General features: G+C 39.8%; 1 protein-coding gene across 3 annotated transcripts in view; it reads right to left on the minus strand.

The window, feature by feature from the left end:
- LOC143431470 (WD repeat-containing protein 47) overlaps positions 1 to 13,275 on the minus strand; it is a 90,604-nt gene that overhangs the window by 44,126 nt on the left and 33,203 nt on the right. For all 3 annotated transcript variants that reach the window (XM_076908237.1, XM_076908236.1, XM_076908235.1), the window contains exons 5-6: positions 7,611 to 7,721; positions 6,717 to 6,795 (exon numbers count right to left, since the gene is read on the minus strand). In XM_076908237.1, coding sequence (XP_076764352.1) covers positions 6,717 to 6,795; positions 7,611 to 7,721 — 190 coding nt within the window. The remainder of the gene's footprint in view (positions 1 to 6,716; positions 6,796 to 7,610; positions 7,722 to 13,275) is intronic.

Raw genomic sequence — 13,275 nt, forward strand, 5'->3', positions numbered from 1 at the left:
GATCTCAGATGCTTAGATCTCTTCTTTACAAAGATTTTAGATGCTTAGATTTCCTCTTTACAGAGATCTTAGATGCTTAGATTTCCTCTTTACAGAGATCTTAGATGCTTAGATTTCCTCTTTACAGAGATCTTAGATGCTTAAATCTCTTCTTTGCAAGGATCTTTAATGCTTTGAATTCTTCTTTACAGAGATGTCTTCAAAGAGATCTTAGCACCTAACAAAATCTCTTCTTAACATCCTCGCAATCTATTTTTCTTAATTTCTCTTCTTAATTCCTTCTACTGCTATCGATACGTCATCAACACAGCCACATTTGGTAATTCCTAAAACACTATTTAGAGCGCACACTCCATCGAACAAATCGAACATCGTAGAGCGCTCGTAAATGGCATTCAGTCGCCTTGAATTTCCCAAACCAGCCTGATTCGAACCAACAATTTACGAGCGTTAAAAATCGACTCGTACACACGGTACAACGATGAACTCATTCGTGTATTTTTCCTCGCCGCCTGGTTTGGTATTCCGGTTAAAAAGAACCGCGCGTTTGGCAGACGAACGACCAGAAAAAAAGATGTTTACTAGGAACGTCGATGAGTCATAGATTCGTTTCGTTACAAGCGCAACGAATTCTGTTCGCTTTATTTCTGAGGCTGATTTAGCGTCTTGTTGCACTCTAAAACACGTCTCGATAAAAAAAACATCGAGATTCGTCGAAAAACTCGCGCTAGAAGAAAAATGGCAAAGAAAAGAAGAAGAAATGCGAGTTTAAACGCTGGCAAATTTCACTCGCGAGTTCACGAAGCGAAATTCTCACTCACGCAGCAAGAAAAATGGCAAAAAGAAGAAGAAATGCGAGTTCAGACGCTGACAAATTTCACTCGCGAGATTCTCATCGATTAATCCCTGCACCACCAACGAAATCAGCTGATAGCGCGACTGATATCCTCAGAAACTGTGCAGCGTGCAACGAGATGGAGCTGCACTTCTGTTCCACGCTCGATGCAGGCACGCACAGCGATCGATAATGAAAAGGAGAGTGATATCAATGTCACTGAACCTTTCACTTTCGCTCACTGGCAGGAACTTCAATGACGATCGAGAGATAACCTGAGATTCCATCAGAAAGACAATCGTTTCAAATGTTTAACGCCAGCAAGAATACTTCGTGGTACCAATTTCACCCCTGCAACAGCCACATTTTGGTACCAGCGTCGTTTCTGATTACGAAGGACCTGATATCCGACTGAAATTGTCAACTGAATTGCGTGTTAAACGCGAATACTAACGAGCACGTGTCATTATCGCTATAATCAGCCAGGCTTCTCTTCGACACCCACATGGTCGCTGATTCCAGTTCACCTTGAGGTGTATCGCGGTTTTAGTTCAAGTAGAAGGTGTATCCTTTCGGAAAAGTGAGACACGGGCAGGTGTCCGGTTGCCAGCGTGCGACAATTGTGGCGAGTTGTTGTTAAAGTGTGTACTACCAGGTTTTCCTTGGCAATTTTATCGCGAACGAGCTCCAAGAGCGATTAGAAATTCCTGAGGGATCTTAATGCCATTTGCTGGCGTTCTACGCGGCGTTGGTTCCAAGCTGTTGCTTTTTAAATGCTAACAAATGCATAGATTTCCAGCGAAAAGTTATTATCTAAATATCAGTTCCAATTGTGGAAAGAAATTTTTCCAATTGAATTTCGAACAAAAATTTATTACTTAAATATCAGTTTCAGCTGTAGAAAGGAATCTTTCTAATTAAATTTAAATCGAAAGATTATTAGTTAAATATCAGTTTTAGTTGTACAAAAGAATTTTCCTAATTAGAATCCATTTCAACGTATAAAATATGATAATATTAATTTTTTAATCTATACACTGAATGCATAGAAGGAAAAGTATTGAAAAGAGATATTTGGAATTTCTTTTTAGCTATAAAAATTGTATAATCTCCTAGAAATACTGTGATAATTGCAAAATGCATATTAAACTAAAATAATTTATTGTATTCTGTACTTCTAATTGTTGTTATTTAAGAAAATTGGCTGGAAATCGCTTAAGATTACTCGTTTCACCTCAAACCACAAACTGCTTGCTTTCAAACCTGGCAAATATTACAATAATTGTAATATCATTCGCTACACACGCAGTGCCACAGAAAATAGAAAACAAATTCGTTATATGAAGAAATATAAAGTGTTGTAAATTTGCAAACGTGTTTCAGCTGCAAGAATGACGAATCGCTGTTCAGAATCAGTTTTAGGTTAAACTGCATGGAAAACAGCTCGCAGCGGACACGATTGTTAAATCACCGCTATGTTTAATTATCGCGTAAACTCCTCCTCTATTTTTCCCATTCGCGGGTTACGTCACGCGATAATCGCGAATATTAAAATCGGAATTCGTCGCACAGTCATCGCCAAGTGTGAAGCTCGAGCGAATTCGCGTGCTCACCTACGCGTGGCGACCATTTTGGTCCCAGTCGCGTCTTCCAATTGTGCGAGAAGCGCGTTTGAAGAGCGCATGTCGATTTGCATCCTTCATCTGCGTCATCGCGTAACATAATCCAACGAGCATTAGAATTTCGAGTGTAGGCGAGTGGACCTTGTCACAGAGTCGAACACAAGCGATTTGCGATTATGATTCTCTTATACAATCGAAAAGGAAAAACGAACGCCTTAAATTTCCACGAAAAGAAACTCAACATCAACATCTTCCACATTCAACAAATTACGCTACCAAAAACGACTCACATCTTCTCCAATAAAATCAATTTCTATTCTCCACAGAGTAAATCGTACCTTGCCACAGAGTCAAAGACTAGCGATTTTCGATTACGATATTCTCACGCAATCGAAAACGAAAAACAAACGCGTTCAATTTTCACGAAAAGAAAGTCGACATCAACAAATTTCGCAACCCAAAAACGACTCACATCTTCTCCAACAAAATCAATTTTTGTTCTCCACAGAGTGAATCGTCTGGTTAAAAACGCAATAAAATCAAAGCATAGCCAACGTAACGCGTCTATTAATTAATTCTCGTATCTCTCCTACGTATCGCGGTTAATATTCCTCGATGGAAGTATGCGCGACACGCACGCGTCCATCGATGTCGCAAGGAGACCGCTGCGCTCTGAAAAACTAGATCTAATACGGATCGATGAACCGGTTCGTCCGCGATACGACCACTGAGAACCAAACGAAACAGGCCGTGACCTATTGGCACGTCGAAACGAGAGGCGATGGCTGCCAACGACTGTTGGCCGTCGCTGAGATCACGCACTGGGCACAGAAATTCGAATCTGAACCGAATCGACACCTGCAACTGGGTGCAGCGTTGCTGCAGTTCCGCGAGACACCTCTGCTCAGTTGAGTAAGCGATGGTTATCGATTGTGGAATGATCGATGGAACTGTGCGATTATTTATGCGAAGACGATCGAGAGAGAATGATTTTTGTTGTTGTTTAATTTGAGGCTATTGGTGTGTGTTTTTAGTCGATGAGAAGATGTAGATCTGTTTAAATGTCTGTGAAATTTGGTAATTGTTTGATTTATTTAATTTAATGATTTAATGATATTTTTTTTGTTTAATTAAATGTATGGAATAATAGTTGAGTAATATTTTGTTATGTAAGTTTGTATGTGGTTTGTTTAAAATGTTGCTATTTTGCTTTGCCAACAATTTTTAAGTATTCAAGCAGTTTACTTGAAATTTATTTATCAATGTCTGTGAATTTTTCTGAGGATGATGAATGATGGTTGTAATATTTATTTACTTGGTAAATTTATGGAAGAACAGTTGAGTAATATTTTGTTATGTAAGTTTGTGTGTGGTTTGCTTAAAATTTTGCCATTTTATTTTGCCAACAATTGTAGATTTGTTTAATAAATGTTTGAGATTTTTTGAGGATGGTGAACGATGGTGTAATATTTATTTAATTGTTTAATGTATGGAATACTAGTTGAGTAAAACTTTGTTGTGTAACTTTGTATCTGCTTTGCTTAAAATTTTGCTAATTTCTTTTGCCAATATGTTTTAAGTCTGCAAGCATTTCATTTAAAATTTATTTACAAGAAGTTTCTCGAATTTCATTTAATAATTGTATTAAATACAACATTTAATTATTGTGATTTATATTTCTGAAGCCCATCGCAGCTATCTTTAGAACACAGAACATTAATTTTAATAGCAGAAGGTATGCAACAGAATGCGAATCTCATCATCTCTACCTTCAATTAGTATCTCATACTAATTCATACGGTAATTAAGAGGGATCTAAGTAGTTAATCAGTAGGCGAGCACGTACAATAAATCAAATTTAAATAGCAAATTCTGCGTTCGAAAAACAATGTACACAGAGGCACGCCATTAAATTGAACACGGAAGGAAGCCTCGCAGAATTTACCAGGCGATGATGTAACGCACACCGCGTGCAAAATCATGTACCGAATAATCAAGTCCAATTTCGTCGCTGGACAAGCACACTCGTCGACACTGTTCGCGATTACTCTAATAGCCCCGTGGATTTTGTCAATTCCCACCGACTCGTTGTTCCTTTCAGCCTTTTTTTGCGTCGATGACAACGGCATTCAAATGTAAAGTTACGTCAACGACGATTTATCTGGCTGGATCTTAACGCTTTGTGGATGGGTCGCGTGAATTCACATTTTTCGAGAGAATGGCGACGAAGAAAATGATATTTCCACTTTGAAAGAGCGAACTTTGTAGAAAATATCACACTAGTGAGAAATAAATTTCGAAAATTTGATTACTAATTAGCGTTGGTTGAATAAAATATCAATGCTTTGAAATTGAAGCGTTAACAGCGGTAACATTCACGAATGGATCATTTTTCGAGAGAAGTACGACGAAGAAAATGATATTTCTACTTTGAAAGAGCGAACTTTGTAGAAAATATCACTCTTGTGAGAAATAATTATCAAAAATTTCATTTCAAAAATCTTGGATGCTTAGATCTCCACTTTGCAAAGATCTTAGACGCTTAGATCTCTTCTCTGCAGAGATCTCTTCTTTGCAAAAATCTTAATTGCTTAGATCTCTTCTTTGCAAAGATCTTAAATGCTTAGATCTCTTTGCAAAGATCTTGAACGCTTAGGTCTCCTCTTTGCAAAGATCTTAAATGATTAGATCTCCGCTTTGCAAAGATCTTAAATGCTTAGGTCTCTTCTTTGCGAAAATCTTAGATGCTTAGATTTTCACTTTGCAAAAATCTTAGATGCTTAGAACTCTTCTTTGCAAAAATTTTAGATGCTGAGATCTCCTCTTTGCAAAGATCTTAAACGCTTAGATCTCTTCTTTGCAAAGATCTCTTCTTTTCAAAAATCTCAGACGCTCAATGAAACACCAACGCTTAGAAACTGAAGCGTTAACAACGAAAGCACGCTACGAATACCAATGAAAGCAACTCAAATACGCGCAACGACAGCACCAGTTACGTCACTGGCGAACCTTCCTAAAAAGCATTCGACGTACGCTCGCGGTTCGCAGAGATACGAAGGAGGAAGCAATGCGATCACCGGTTAACTGCCTCGATTAAGCCGTCTAATTGGCCATTCCTCGATTAACTGATCGATCCAATAATTAGAATTAAAGTAGATCCAGTTCTGAAACTAAAAGGCCATCGAACGTGGTTCTTTCGACTCGAATCGCTCGTAAAATCGTCAAGTTTTACCAAAACACTTTCACCAGACTCTAAAACGCGTTGCTCTCGCCTGATATTTGCGTGAAACGTGTTTAAAAAAATGGCGGAATTGCTGGCAGTCGAGCGTTTTTACGAAAAGTAACGCAACGTTTGCAACGATCGTCCGAGCCAGCTGGTTTTAATTGGAAACAAAGTGGCCAGCAGGCTGTTTTTCAAGTAACATTTACGAGCATACACGAAGAGCGTTGTCGAGCCAGTTTCCGCGTTAATTAGCTCGTCCTGCGATCAATTACGACGGAATCGTAGCGTTCGCGATAACGCAGAAAAACGGATAGAAAGTCGAACGTTAAATTCGGCCTTTTTCGCTAATCGGATCGCGATCTCGTGTTGCAACGTGCGTCTGGCGGAACAGCAGCTCTGAATTTATGGATATGCTTTCTATTTCACGCAATCGTTACTTAAAAACGTTATTATTAACCAAGAACGCTCCACTCGTCGAACTGTAACGTAACTTGGCTGTCGATCAGCTGTTTCGCGAACTACGAGTCTTCTGGCTCGTTCGAAAATCGTTATCGACTAGTCTCGATGTTTGATAAGTCGTGTAACGCAGAAAGAACGATTTAAAACGCGTATAAAACGAAGCATCGAAGTATTTCAGATCCTTGAGTTAAAACAAAGCTACTTTTTAATACTCGTTGGGTTTTCTGTTGAGTTATTCTATGTGAGGCTTTGTTTCGTTGTCAGTGGAGATCGTTAATTAATTGTATCGCTTGCAAATGCGTAGAAGAGGATTCTATTGATTTATGTTTGTGATTTTACTTCTATGATTTTCGTAGAAGAATGAGCCACGATTTTTTTTTGGTCAACTGCTTAACCAAAACTGATTTTAACAGCTTGCAAAGGATTAAGAAAAATCGACTTAAGAACTAAATAAATTAGCCATTTTCGTAGAACTCTGGGCGATTATTTCCTTGGCCAAAGCTAATTAATTGTCAGTGGCGATCGTTAATTAATTGTATCGCTCGCAAAAACGTAAAAGAGGATTCTATGGACTTACGTTTATGGGCTTGACCACGTCGTAATGGCTCTCCTGCGCTCTGCTGTCGTAGGCACTGTTCAACGCTGAGTTCTGTCTCCTGCAACCATAATCTCGAGTCAAACACACGAGTTACTTCGCTTTCGATCGCGATCGTTACTTTTTAATCAGTGATTCATCTCCTTAAAACGTTTCTCTGATCTCTAACAGATCCAATCGTTTCGAATAGATTTAATCAGTGTTTTTAATTAGTCATTTTTCTCTTCCAACTTTTCTCTGCGATTTGAAATTCATTTCAAGTGTAATTAATAAAAGAAACGTTCAATTTTCTAGAATTGAACTGCACGGATATCAAATCCAAATGAAAGTGACTAACATTTTTCGCTTAAGTGACTAAGTAAGTAAATAACTAATATTTTTAATCACAAAAATTACTTCGCCAAGGAAGCATTTCTCAAGTCGATTTATCTCGCATCGCTGTTCGCAGTGCAAACAAAATAACTAATATTTTTAATCGCAAAAATTACTTCGCAAAAGAAGCATTTCTCAAGTCGAAATTCGAATAATTTCAGTTGCATTTCAAATCAGGTGAGAAGCTTAAGTCAAACGTGTACCATTCGACGTCAACAATGGTAACAACGCAGAGAATTGCAAAGAATCGTTCGCCAGTGCAAATAGAATAACTAATATTTTTAATCGCAAAATTTACTTCGCAAAAGAAGCATTTTTCAAGTCGCAATTCGAATAATTTCAGTTGCATTTCAAATCAGCTGAGAAGCTTAAGTCGAACGTGTACCATTTAACGACGAGGATGGTAACAATGCAGAGAATTGCAAAGAATCGTTCGCGACAGCGAAATAATTGTCTCTTGTCCGTTCTTCTTTAACTATGACAGCAAAATAATGAAATACTTACGCAACTGGTTCAGATCCATTGATCGTAGGCTTTGGTGACTGGATTCCGGATCGAGCAGGCGTGCTCGTGTGAACAGGTGAAGGCCCTTTACTTCCCAAAGGTGGTTTTATCCTGCAATCGCAAAAGAAAGCAAACAATCAGACCCAGATTTCTCTGAAAATTTTCTAGAAAATGCACAATCCTCGAATTCTTCGTAGATTTCGAATAAAGCCAACAATTTCATTCACAAAACTCTCAGATGAAGAATTCTCTGAAAGTTACTTAGAAAATGTATAATTCGCGAAAGAAAGTAAAAAATCAGAGCAACGATTCTCTGAAAATTTTCTAGAAAATGCAAAACCCTCGAATTCTTCGTAGACATCGAATAAACCCAACGATTTCGTTCACAAGACTCTCAGAAAATTTAAAATTACTTAGAAAATGCATAATCGTCGAACTCTTCGTAGATTTCATTCACAAAACTCTGCAATCGATGATTCAACTGATACGTTTCACAAAAGCCACGCTTACGATAAAAGAAAACGAAAGACACTTCTTCAAACGTTCTATCTCAAGAACCAGCTTCAGATAATAAACTTAAGACACTGTTATTAAACAATACCATCGTTTAACACTTTAAAGAAAAAAGTAGACTGTCGCATACACACATATGAGTCACAAAATCACCAATTAATCTTCCAACAAGCATAACTGTTAATCTAATAAATTCCAGACATCGCGCAGGTGCCTTTTAAACAAGATTTCGTTGATAGTAGCCATTTATCGTGTTGGCGAGCGTTTTAAAGGGTCGTCGACGACGAGGATTCCTTTTGACTCGTCGCAAACGAAAGGACGAAGAGTTCGAGCGGGTGATCCGCCGCCATTGCTCGAGCAGGACGTGATTTATGGAAACAACGCTCGCAGCTGCATCCTTTGCAATGAACGCGCGCTTTGTTCGCAACGCGACGATTATTTAACGCGTGCGATGCTCTCGCGTCGATCGACAGCCTCGAACTGATGATTCGAGACGATTTCGCGTGTTTACAGTCGCGACTGGGACCAACGCTCGCGCAGTGCGAGCTTCCTGGAATTTACAAACAATTTCTGGGTCAATGTTAAGGCGTCGAACTAAGCGTCGTCGATTTACAATTCTATGTTTCGTTGTTTTTCTAATCGAAAGTTCCACACGAAACTTAAAACTTCGTTGTCGAATAATTTCCTTCATAAAATCGACGCGCGTCTCTGTGCAAGCGGAAGTCGCTCGTAATTGAGCGTCATCGAGCCGCACAGATAATAAATCGTCTCTATAAAAAGGCCAGTGTGACATTTTTTGAAATAGTAACTCAGTACGCAAAGATTCGAGGAAATTCTTGAACCACCTTATCACAAACTCTCTAATCTATCATTAGCAGGATTAGAAACGAAGATTTCGATGTAATTACGAAGTAAACTAACAAAAATTTAATAATTTAGCGATTGACACAAGCAGAAATGGCCACAGCGTTTAAGTTGCAACTTAATACTAAAGGATTCGAGGAAATTCTGAAATAACGTTATCACAAACTCTCTAATCTATCATTAGCAGGATTAAAGGAAGTAAACTAACAAAAATTCAATAATCTAGCGATTGACACAAGGTTTAATGGCCACAGCGTTCAAGTTGCAACTCAAAACGAAAAATTCGAGGAAATTCTGAAACAACATTATCACAAACTCTGTAATCTATCTTTAATAGGATTAGAAACGAAGTTTTCGATGTAACTGCGAGGTAAATTAACGAAAAATTGAATAATCTACCGATTGACACAAGCAAGAATGGCCACAGCGTTCAAGTTGCAACTCAAAACGAAAAATTCGAGGAAATTCTGAAACAACCGTATCACAAACTCTTTAATCTATCATTAATAGGATTAGAAACGAAGTTTTCGATGTAACTGCGAGGTAAATTAACGAAAAATTGAATAATCTACCGATTGACACAAGGAGGAATGGCAGCAGCGTTCCTCAAGTTGCACGTGCTGCTATGGCTGCTCTGTTTCGTGTAAACTGGTCGATTAGGCGCCACGCTGACACGCTCAGCGATCCTGAATCGAGGTATCGTTGGCTTGTGATAAATCATGATTGCAAGAACCGCACAATTTGTTCTTCCCCCTCGAACTGAACGAACTGACACTCTCACTCGAAGACCATGACACGAGCCTGACGAATCCTCTTCGTCTGCTTCGAATTCGACGACCAAACACTGGGCACAGTTTGCGAGTGTCGCGAGACGAACGCTTGGAATTTCGCGTGCGCGTGTTTCTGTTTTGTTTGCAGAGCTTAATCGAGGATCGATCGGATCGATAGAAAACTAGTAATGTATGGTGTAGTTTCGTGCTCGAGGAACTGTCTTGTGCGCGATGCTGCTGCGGAGGAAGCTCGACGTGGAGTATCGAGGGAGCACCAAGCGTTGGCCTACGATTTCGCGCGACTGCCCCGCTCGTAACAACAAAGCGTAACGCGCGACCTATCAGAGGCTGCTTTGGTTCCACGGTTCTCTGTGCAACAGCGTAAAGTCGCGATCAGCTGTGCCAGCGCGCGAAAACATTTAAACGCTTGTGGCGGGTGCGATTGTGCGACCAAAGCAAGGATTCAAATAGGTGCGATTTTTTAAAAAACGAGAACTCGACAAATCTACGTTTTTCTACAAAATTTCACGATGCGAGCTTCAAAGTAGTTCTATCGAGGAATTATTTGTTCTTCAATAGAGTTTCATGTTGGAGAAATTTAGAAGAGTTGAAGTCTTGATTTAAAGAGATTCGAGCTCACGTGGACGGAATTTTGGTGTATTCTGGCAATTTTTTGGTTTCATGCTAGCATTGATTTTTTGTTGTTATTCTTTTTTTAAAAACCAGGACTCGATAAGTCCACGTTTTTCTACAAAATTTCACAATGCGAGCTTCAAGGTTGTTCTATTCAGGATTTATGTATTATTTGATATTTGTTCTTCAACAGAATTCTGATCATTTAATCTGTTGCCATTTAAAATATTTGTCATTATATATTAATAATCGAAAAAATAACCTAACTCAATCATTATTAGTTACCTTATACTGACTTTTTAATCTTGATCGTTTAATTTGTTGCCATTTAAAATTCGTGCTCAAACAGTATATATATATTTGTTATTAAGTATTAATAGTTGATAGAATAACCCAACTAAACCATTATTATTTATTTTATATTGACTTCTTAATTCTGATCATTTAATTCATTTAAAATTCGTCCTCAAACCCTCTCTCTCGACAGCAAACGGACTTAGCAACTCTCAGCTGCAATCCTTTTCATCAGCAAACTCTCTTTCATCCTTGAAACACATTGCAAGACAAATCGCCATTGTCCCACTGAAACAAGCCCTACAAAACAGATTACCAAACTCCATTCGCCACACAGAATGCGATTTCATAATTGCACATAATCGAAAAGCAAACGATGGCGAACAAAAAAAAGAAAAAATGGCACACTGGTGACTGTGGATAGCCGCGATCGGTTCACCTTGAACCAAAGCAGACAGTAACCTACTCTGCACGTAGTTTTCCACGTGGATCGTGTTTACAGCACCTGCTGTTCCTCCTCGACGCTAACGAGGCGCCATAACTCGAGATGAGCGTCCGTCCCGCGGTCTTAATCGGCTCAGCCTCGAACAAAGCCGCGTCTGTGGCCATTTCCAGCCAGTGGCCATTGGCTAATTACGCGTCGCGCGAGCAAACTAACCGAATGGACTCTTGGCGATCTTCGAGAGCAACGAGAATCTTTCTGTCATTGATAATCGAAGAAAACCAACGTCTGCGACAATCGCATTTCTCGAAAGCTCGAAAGAATCAACAAACCCAAATCTTCAACTCTCCATCAAACCAAAATTCGTCTTAGCTTCTCGAAAAGCGTCCAATTCGCAATGCTTCGAACCAGAGTCATTCGAGCTTGTTGAACGCAATTTACAGATTCGAAAGGAGGCAATAAAACGCATTATAGATGCGATTCGTGTCTGTCACACGGTCCTATGGGAGCTGACAGGCGTTCTTTCGCGCTGATATCGTAATGGTTAAGAATAAACCGCTGGTTTCGGAGAACGCGAGCGAGTAATGAGCGCACTGGCGGCCATTTAAAGGGACCAGCAACTGAGGAATCGGACGCGATGAATCACTGGGAACGTGGCGCGTCTGTTGAACCCTCCTCCTCGCGTAGGATCAAGGACTCCATGGTCGAGCTCCTTATTTCACTGGCTCAGGAACGTCGAGCTTCAACCGCTGGCTCGTATCTCGCGGTTAACGAAGTGCTGGACACTCGAAACCGCGTTAATTCCTTGGTACACGGTTCGAGGGATCGCTAACTGGTCTCGTTAGCGCGTCTGCGGACAAGTTGTCGAAAGAAAGGAACCTTTGAGGGGGTGTGAAGGCGTTTTCAAAGGTTTACGCGGTTTTCTGTTAGACGAATCGAAGAAATTTGTCTAACGCCTTCGATTTGACACTCTTAATTAGAAGATTATAGAATGAAAGTAACCTTCGAGGGGGTGTAAAGGCGTTTTTGAAGGTTTACGCGGTTCTGTGTCAGAAGAATCGAAGAAATTTGTCTAACGCCTTCGATTTGACGCTCTTAATTAGAAAATTGCGTTTTGTAGAGAAGATCAGTAAGAACGAGTCTACTCGCGGATACGTTGATCGATCTTCTCGAAAGTTGAGTCATCCTGACGTACCTAGAGGCAAGGTGAGGTCTGTCGAGAAATAAAATACGATCTCGAGATCGCGTGTCCCATCGAGCGGTTGCGCGACGTTCGTGGATGAGAGAAGCGGTGCTGGACTGAATTTTAAAGTCGCATTGATCGATGGTAGCATCGAATATCCTTTTACTTTGCACTGGACTCTTTTCAATAGAAATTCACTGTTAAAATAGCGATATTAATGCCAGTATCTCCTTCAATGGGATATCTGAGTGCTAAGAATTAATATCGATTGGACATTGACTGATTGATTTGATATAGAATATTTTTTTACTTTGCACTGAGCTTTTTTCTGAACTTTAGTAACAGATATTCACTGCTAAAATAACGATATTAATACTATTATCTCCTTCAATGGGATGTCTGAGTGCTAAGAATTAATATCAATTGGATATTGACCAGCAATATCGTTTACAGAGTTAGTTAAAGAGGCAAAGATGTGATCTCTGTAATGTGACACTGTTTACAGAGGAAGCAATGGTGTCTGACTAGCGCGAGTTCGTCACGTTCGCGACCATCGCGTGGTCGTTTCTGGGATCAGTTAAATTTCGCGCTCCCTTAGATGGTTCAGGATAATTAGCGTCCCAGGCACGTCTCTCGGACAACGCCGTCTGGTATTTCGCTCCATCTGCATTTAATTACGCTTAAGCGAATTCCAAGACGATGGAGCTCGAACTGCGCTGCCGCTACATCTGCTTCGACTCCGTTTTCGAGGCTTTCTGGGCCGTGATCTTCTTTGGTACCAAAGGGTAGAGTTCGAGCGCATCGATGAGTACCCTTCGTGTTTTCAGAAACAACTGCTCTGCATTTTGAACGAACTTAATTTGGAACAGTTGCGAAGGTTCAAGAATCTACTTGAAAACTAAAGAAATTGGCGACTTTCGTAGAACCCTGGGCCACGATTTTCTTAGCCAACTGTTTAACCAAAGT

The sequence above is a fragment of the Xylocopa sonorina genome, chromosome 18, assembly GCF_050948175.1.
Source record: "Xylocopa sonorina isolate GNS202 chromosome 18, iyXylSono1_principal, whole genome shotgun sequence".
NCBI classification, from domain to species: domain Eukaryota; kingdom Metazoa; phylum Arthropoda; class Insecta; order Hymenoptera; family Apidae; genus Xylocopa; species Xylocopa sonorina.